The sequence below is a fragment of the Ranitomeya imitator genome, chromosome 3 (genome assembly GCF_032444005.1).
Source record: "Ranitomeya imitator isolate aRanImi1 chromosome 3, aRanImi1.pri, whole genome shotgun sequence".
Taxonomy (NCBI): domain Eukaryota; kingdom Metazoa; phylum Chordata; class Amphibia; order Anura; family Dendrobatidae; genus Ranitomeya; species Ranitomeya imitator.
The window spans coordinates 430,713,399-430,722,448 of record NC_091284.1 but is presented as its reverse complement, the minus strand read 5'-3'; the positions used below and the strand labels follow the sequence as shown (position 1 = coordinate 430,722,448).

The window sequence follows — 9,050 nt, the reverse complement described above, 5'->3', positions numbered from 1 at the left end:
CTGGATTTCTTCTCCTTCTTTTAGTCTATGCTTTTGGGCTTTGGATTTACCCTGTACACTGAGTGGTTTCCACTCTCCCCTACCACATACCTCATATACCCTGTTAAATATATATATATATACATATATATATATATATATATATATACATATATATATATATATATATATACTATATTTATTCACCTCACTTATATATATAATTTATATAGTTTACTGGTTTATTTTAGTGTGTGTGGTTTCTAGGCGCCCCAAGCATTGTAGACCAATATGTGAAACGCAAACTGCGCTCCACCCACATCGCCATAGTAGGCAGAGGTGTCGTCCTTTATTGGCAACGTCATTTCTGCCCTGCGTGTGGCAAAATTATATGTGGAACGCAGACTATGTGCACCCGTCCGCACACCTGAAGTGAGGTCACTTCCGGATTTGGATGTAGTGTGTGGAATGCAGACTGCCCTCCATCAAATGACCGCAGGACATAGTTCCAGATAGATAGAAGGGGAGCGCGAATACGCTCCTTCTAGCTCTCAGCCGGGCAGTGTATACTAGATGGCTATAGAGGGCAAATGTGCCCCTAAACTCTGTTTCCTCACCCTATTAAAGTGTGAAGAATGAAAAAAATAATAATGGGGTTAAGAAAGGGCAGAGGGATTTGTATAAACTATGGCAAGTTTCTTCTGTCAAACTGTAAACCCAATGCACCAAAATTCTGTATTAACCATCAATTTTTGCACCAAGACATATAAATCATGTATTAGACATGTTACAGTATGTATAAAGTATAATAATTCAAAAAGAAATGAAAAAAAAGTAACCATTATAGTTGCAGTAATTCTAGTTATTGCTCAAAACAAGCCTATATGCATAAAGCATGCTGGACCTATCTGTAACCATATTGTTAAATAAAACTAGAGAAGCTCAATTGTTCATTTAGACCTGTAGGGCTAAGAGATTCCCCCAAAATCGATGGTGAGGTAAGCTCACTCATCAGGGGCTTATCTACAGCATTCTGTAATGCTGTAGCTAAGCCTCAGATGTAACCTGAAAGAGGAGAAAAAGAGGTTAGATTATACTCACCCAGGGGCGGTCCCGCTGCGGTCTGGTCAAATGGGTGTCTCAGGTCCGCTGCGGCGCCTCCTATCTCCATTCCATGACGTCATCTTCTGGTCTTCATGCTGCGGTTCCGGCGCAGGCATACTTTGTCTGCCCTGTTGAGGGCAGAGCAAAGTACGGCAGTGCACAGGCGCCAGGCCTCTCTGACCTTTCCGATGCCTGCGCACTGCAGTACTTTCCTCTGCCCTCAACAGGGCAGAGAAAGTACGCCTGTGCCGGAGCTGCGACGTGAAGACCAGAAGAGGGCATCATGGAATGAAGATGGGAGGCTCCGGAGCGGACCTGAGACACCCATTTGACCAGACCGCAGCGGGACTGCCCCTGGGTGAGTATAATCTAACCTCTTTTTCTCCTCTTTCAGGTAACATCGGCGGCTTATCTACAGCATTACAGAATGCTGTAGATAAGCCCCTGATGACGGTGAGCTTACCTCACCATCGATTTTGGGGGTGACAGGTTCCCTTTAATTGGAATTGAGTTGCTCCACAAAAGATCCAAATGACTCCTTGTCTCCTGCCTACAGGATGAGGATGTCGTATCTTCCCCAAAACAATGTTTAGGGCACCAGATGACATCCTCATCTCTAAAGACCATAGTGTACTCCCACCAACCTAGTAAAAAGTTGGCATATGTAGGGGTGCAAGGCTTCCCCATTGCCGTGCCCCTGAGTTGGTGGTAGCACCTGCCATTAAATGAAAAGAAATTATGGCAAAGTACATATTCCAGGAGACTCACTAGAAAGTTGTTGTGTGGTCCCAGATGTACCCCCCTATCCTTGAGAAAATAGTTGACTGCTTTTAAGCCCTCCTTGTGTCTGATACTACTATAAAGGGTCTCCATCTATTGAGGCTAGTATGGTCCCAGGGTCATCTGTGATGCCCTTCAGATTAATTGAGGTGGTCCATTGTGTCTCTTAGGTAGGAGGGGAGGGCCACCACAAAAGGTCTCAACAATTTATCCAGATAGGCACTGAAATTCTGACATAGGGCATCAATCCACGAGACAATTGGTTGTTCCCTTAGGGGACTGAAGCACTTATGAACTTTGGGCAATGTATAAAAGGTAGCTGTAACCGTCCATTTTGGCAGCAGGAAATGGTATTCGTTTTTTGATATAAGGCCTAAATGAAGGGCCTCCATCAGGATTTTTGAGAGTCCTAAAATAGTATGGGTCTCCATACAAGGGGTACTTTGAAAAATGTTCTATGTATGTGTGTGTTTTTGTGTATTTTTCAGTGTTTAGTATGTCAAGGGTGTATTTTGGCCTTCAGGGCTACCAGCATTGAGCGGAGGCGCCATCATATCTACAACCAGGGTGCCAACCTCCGCTGACAGGTAGAGCGATTTCTTAGGGCTTTTCAAGGGAGAGATTAGCCTTTTTCTCATATTGACTTATTATACTTCTTCTCTGCTGGCCCATATCTTTGTATTGCACCATTTTTAAAGCAAATAATGATTTTTAATATATATCAATAAAAGTTAATTCTTAGAGGTCTTTTCAAAAAGTTTAAATAGTATCACTAAATGCTACCAATTAGTCCATGCCATAATTGTGCCTCCCCATCCAGACATCATCACACCATGCACATGTAGGGTAAATCCTGACCCAGTGATGTCATTAACATGAATGGAGCGACATGGCGTCAGAACGCAGCACGCATGCGCACATCTATGGAGTTTGTCCCAATTTCCTCCCCTCTTAGGGATGTTTACTTTGTTCCCACAAAGTTCAGATGTTAATAAGTTCACTGCAAATGGTGATGTAACACATCCTAACTTCATTTGAATTGACAAAGTAAACATCCTTAAGAGAAAAGGAAATTAAGACAAACTTGTCCTACAATATGAGACTAAGTGTATTGGATGAAATTCTAAGATATTGTTGTTTACTTTAGACTAGGGACCCGTAGGGATTTTGAAGGATAGCAGCCCATTTCGCAACTTTTAGGGAGCCAACCTCTGCTGTTAGGCAGGTAACAGAAGTAGGGCTAATTTTAGACTTAATTTTAGAGGAGGCTGGAATTACTCATTGATTTCCTCTGCGATGGTTGGAGGTTTAATTCCCCTCACCATTTCCTTTTCTTGTCCTTGTGCATGGCATTCCTGGTGTTTTCTAACTGTTTATACTGATACACTTTCCCTCCCATTATTGTACATGTAGACATTTTTATCTCCATGCAATGGAGTCTTATGGAGATTGTTAATACCTAGTGGCACCTAATTCAAGTCTCATATGACTTATGCGTCTCACTGATGCGCTCCAACATGGGGCAAACAGGAAGTGACACTTGCAGTCCATCTTGTGCGTTCCAGTGTTCAGGGCGCCGGAAATAATGTATGTGGCTACATGCAGCGCACAGGAAGTGACGTGTGCGGGTCACTTGTCGGCCCGCACATGCCGAAAGTGATATATACGGCAGTGGTGGGATATTTAATGCACGCTGACATTGTGATCATTGTCAGGTAAGCCATCTTTACATGTCTTGTGTTAGAATGGTTTTTCAGCCATTATGGCTGTGATATTCCCCCAATTTGGTACTGTGCCTCCCCAATAAGTCAGAGATGAAAAGCGTCGGAGGCACCATGGGGCATTCTTTATATTCATCCCTGGAATTTCATGTGGGAAAATGTGTGGCCTTGTTGGAATAATGCCCCCCATCTCTTTCGTTCATCGGGTATATATATAGGATTTATCTTGATCTATCCGGTACAAGGGATCTTACCTGGATTTTTTTCATCTGTGACACCACCTGAATTATGGTGAGACCGTTCCTATTAATACATCACACCACCTCATTTATTTGTGAATACATGGGTTTAATTATCCTTACCAGAGCTGGTTATTTGTACATTTATTTGTATCTACAGTACAGACCAAAGTTTGGACGCACCTTCTCATATAAAGATTTCTCTGTATTTTCATGACCATGAAAATTGTACATTCACACTGAAGGCATCAAAACTATGAAGTAACACATGTGGAATTATATACTTAACAAAAAAGTGTGAAACAACTGAAAATATGTCTTATATTCTAGGTTCTTCAAAGTAGCCACCTTTTGCTTTGATGACTGCTTTGCACACTCTTGGCATTCTCTTCTCTTCTTCAGCTTCAAGAGGTAGTCACCGGGAATGATTATCACTTCACAGGTGTGCCCTGTCAGGTTTAATAAGTGGGATTTCTTGCCTTATTAATACATGACTATGTACAAATATCATAGTCATGAAAATACAGAAAAATCTTTAAATGAGAAGGTGTGTCCAAACTTTTGGTCTGCACTGTATGTATATGTGTATATGTATATATATATATATATATATATATATATATAGAGAGAGAGAGAGAGAGAGAGAGATATATACTGTATATACATATATATATATATCTGTATATACAGTATATATATATTTTCTATGCTCACTAGCCTGTCAGCTATTTAATTGTATAATTAAAAGTTATATTTTAATCACATAATACCTTGCTGCAAATATGTTGTTATTTGATTGGTAGTACACAACCATATTATCAAACCATAAATAGGGAAATTAGCTTGTTATTTAAGTAAGGCAGAACAATACAGAACAATACAGCAGATGAAATAAGTATTGACCATGTCACCAATTTTCTAAGTAGAAATATTTCTAAAGGTGCTATTGACATTAAATTCTCACCAAATGTTTGTAACAACCCATCCAATCCACAGAGGTAAAGAAATCAAACCATAGATGTCCATAAATTAAGTTCTGTGTAATAATGACACAGGGAAAAAGTATTGAGCACATGGAGAAAGAGAGGTGCAAAAAGCAAGCTGAAATCTATCAGTAATTACAAAGCAATCCTGCCACTCAGTGAGAAATAATATCAGCTGGCTCAATTGGTGGCTTATAAAAAGGTTTCTCATTTCTAAGGTGCTATACAAGAACCCTCTCATGATGGATAAAACCAGTAAGCTGTCTCAAGACCTACGCAACCTTATTTTTGTAAAACATTCTGATGGCATTGGTTACTGAAGAATTTCTACACTACTGAAGAACATCATTTCACCTGTCATGACTAGGTTCCCTCCACAATATTTTAGACACAGGAGTGAAAATAATAATCAGAAGAGTTGTCCAAGAGTCAAGGACCACCTGTGAAGAGCGACAGAGAGACCTGGGACCAGCAGGTATAATTGTTTCAAAGAAAACAATAAGTTATACACTTAACCTCCATTGGCTGTATGCGCACTCACCACACAAGACTCCCTTGCTGAATAAAAAGCATGTTCAAGTGCATTTAAAGTTTGCTCAATAACATTTAGACAAGCCTGTGAAAAACTTGGAGCATATAGTCTGGTCAGATGAGACCATAGTTGAACTCTTTGGATGCCACAATACACACCATGATTGGAGGCCAAAAGACACCTCAAAAACACCATACCAACAGTGAAGTGAGGAGGTGGAAATATCATGATGTGGGTCTGGTTTTCAGCATTTGGCACTGGAAAACTTTATATGGGAGCTTACAGAACCTTCAGGATTTGTAGAATGTTTGTGTGGAAGAAACAAATCACACGTGAGCAATGCATGCAACTAGTTTCTCCACACAGGAGGTGTAATCACCAACAAAGGCTTTTGTATGAAATGTTAATTAAATTTCAGTACTTTTTCTGTGCCATTATTACACAAAACTTATGGATATCTATGGTTTTATTTCTTTGCTTGTGTGGATTGCATGGGTCGTTCCCAACATCTGGTGAGAATTTCATGTCAATAGCACCTTTAGAAATATATTTGCAGCGCCCCAGAAATCTGGTCGTTGCAGTATGACACTCTGCCACTAAGGGGAGTGATGGTACGTCTGATGGCACTGAAGGAATTCTACTGACCAGGTATCTCCAGCACACATTACACTTCACACTCCGGCCACTAGGGGGAGCAAAAGGCTTTATTTATTGGGCCCCTCCTCACACTGGTAAAACTAGGGGTTGGATAGAAAGTTAGTCAGAAGCTGACTGGGTTGGATTGGCTATATTTTTGGTTGGTGGTTTCCCATAGCAGGGCACACTTGGGGCCTGCCCTTGTCAGGACAGGAGTTCTTCTAAGGGTTTACAGGGAAGACAGTGGCAGTGTACTTTTCCCTACCCTTGGCCCTTAGCACTTGGAACCACCACCCTCGTGAACTTTGAGGGATCTTTTCTATGTGTCCGTCCAAATTGGTAAGACTGATCCAATTTTTTATCTCGAGCACTGGTTCACTTGAGCACGTTTGTATTGTTCTTGTATGTGTTATTGTTAGGATTCGAGTTTTTACCTATGTTTATTAAAGGTTATGTTTTAACTTAGTGGATATCCTCCATAGCTATTCCAATATTTGTCCTGAGGGTACAGACAGGGCTGGTTTTTGTACAGGCCTTTGCTTTTCTTGGGTTGGATTCAGGCAACATCCCGTGGCAGGGGGTGTTGCAGGGAGAAGACACAGGGGGGTCCCTGTCAGGCGTGGGAACCTGGCAGGTGCCTAGCGAACAGAGCAGAACGTAACGGAGCCGCGCTTGCACTTCCTTGCGGCGGTATGCTAAGAAAGAGACAAGAAAGGAAGGATATTGTGGAACAGTGTAAACGAGATCTAGCAAAAAGGAGTACCAGTAGGAGTCGTGCCGTGAGACCGAGGCAATATCCTACTGAGGCGCGTAGCCAGTGGCCGGAACACCGCGGAAGTAACTGACTCTAGGCCTTAATTCAAACTCCGCAGGACAGTTAATTATAGGTTGGCTGTCTACCTTAAATTTCCTAAGAAGACATAGGGGGCAATATTGGGAGAGGGGCGTCTCTAGGGTCCCGGAAGACCTCCAAGCCTTCCCGTCATACGGGTGCGTCCTAGCCAAAACATACTGGGGGATGAGAAACTAGCAACATCTGGAACTAAAGAGAGAGAGAGAGCTGTAAAGAATGAACAAAACGAGAACAGAAGTTGTGAGGACTATTCCGAATGCTCAGCAGGGTAGCACTACAACACACAGGCGCTAGTGGTAGGCAACGATTTCCACCTGCAAAGGGAATTCTGGAAGTGCCCATCGGACCGGCCGGTCTCTGATAGCCCTGTTAAACATGCTCTGGATTGAGGATCCTGAAGTCATCAGTAAAGAGGTAAAGAGACTGCAACCTTGTGTCCTCGTTATTGCCTGCACCTCACACCATCACCATCCACCTTACTGGGAAGCCCTGGGGACATACTTCACCTGTGGGAAGGTATACCATCCAGCTACCATTCCATTACCCCAGCGGACCCCACAGCAGCGTCGGTCACCCTGACCGAACACCACAGGTGGCGTCACGAACCCCTGACAGACTGCACCATCTTTATTGGACGCCCCTTAGCAGGGTCGCGGACCGGGTCTAGCCACCGTGACAGCTTCAGAACTGAACCAGAGAGGCCCTGTACCGAAAACGCGTGGCCCTGGGTCTGGGGGCGCTCCATATTTAGTTCGTGTATAAGAGGGTTCCTTGAGAGCCAAATGAAAATACGGCATTATAAATTTAAAATACCTTTAATTGACAACCAATACTCTTTCGTGTAGGTATTTACTTTGCTGAATAAAATATGGCTATGTATGTTGCTAGGATCTGGTATTACCTCCTGATCAGAGGGAGGGGAAGGGGTTCTCATAGCTAGGAGCCCATTGTTTCTGAGGTTAAGTTTCCTTCTACATGCATTACTGGCCATGTTTTCATTGTTTAAAAGAAAAATGACATACATAATTCAGTGCTGCACACTTTTTCATGAGCATATGGCTTAAAAATGAATAGCTAATATTTCCATGAAGAGTCAATTACACTGGTGGGCACCAGGCACCACAGTCGGACAATGATGCCACCTATTTTGGAGTTCCAGGATGGTCTGCCGGAGTTTCTAATTTTAAAGCAGGGACTTCCCAGCTGACTTTATCCGTCAGTACGAATGCTACCTTTTTCTCATAATATGCTGCTTCATTAATAAATGTCGGATAAACAACTTTTTCTCCATCATATAACAAATCTTCTCCATTTATAGTCGTGAAGATAGGATCTCCTGGCTTCAAAGGAACATAATCCTTGTCCTAATTTGGAAGCATAATGTGAATAATTCATTTATTAGACGTGAAAGTACATTAAAAGTTCTTATGTAGCTGAAAGTCCTTTAAAAAAAATCTTCACCATTTCTCTGTGATTTACATTTGTGAATTCATTTAGCACAAAGGTGAAGAAGTTACTATAGATTTTATGAATTTTTTACATCATGGACAGTATGAATCAAACACCGGCTCCTGCATTCTAAAACCTATGTCTAAGGCCAGTCTCACACGTCCAGATAATTCCGGTACCGGAAAAATCGGTACCGGAATTATCTGTGTCCGTGTGCCGGTGCGTTTCTGTGGCACATCAGTGTGGCACACGAGCAGCACACGTGTGCCGCCCGTGTGCCCACTGGGTACCATACGCACCGTGCCGGAGACAGCGCTAAAGTTTAGCGCTGTCCCCTGCATCTGGTGCTGAAGCCCCATTCATATCTTCCCCGCAGCAGCGTTTGCTGTAGAGAAGATATGAATAATTTGTAAAATCCAGATCCAGCCAATCAGTAGTGAGGGTGAGATTATAGAGAGAACTTCAGGGCAGCAGGTTTACTAGTCCTCTAGTGATAATCTCCTGCTGATAAAACTGTGATTTTATCAAAAGTATAGCAAGCAGCTCAGTAAGGGACACATTACTGGAATCAGGATCTCTGTTTCTACATTATGCTTTTCTCAGATAAGGTGGCAAAAACCTGGTGGCAGATTCTAGTAAGCAAAACAATAAGAACTTGCCAACACATTAGGTATCTAAATGGCATAGCTTTCAGTAGGTCTTCAAAATGATAATCTCTGCTGCCGATAAGGCATAGTCACACTTGCACTTGTCTGTTCCAATTTTAGGAATAGA

General features: G+C 42.3%; 1 protein-coding gene across 5 annotated transcripts in view; it reads right to left on the bottom strand.

Annotated features, from left to right (window-relative positions):
* Nucleotides 1-1,533: 1,533 nt before the first annotated feature.
* Nucleotides 1,534-9,050, bottom strand: part of LOC138670182 (N-acyl-aromatic-L-amino acid amidohydrolase (carboxylate-forming)-like) — a 69,729-nt gene continuing 62,212 nt past the window's right edge. For 4 of the 5 annotated variants that reach the window (XM_069757284.1, XM_069757285.1, XM_069757286.1 and 1 more), the window contains one exon: nucleotides 1,535-8,191. In XM_069757284.1, coding sequence (XP_069613385.1) covers nucleotides 7,970-8,191 — 222 coding nt within the window. In that variant the 3' untranslated portion in view covers nucleotides 1,535-7,969. Of the gene's footprint in view, nucleotides 8,192-9,050 lie in introns of all 5 variants that reach the window. The other variant, XM_069757289.1, reaches the window with a different exon arrangement.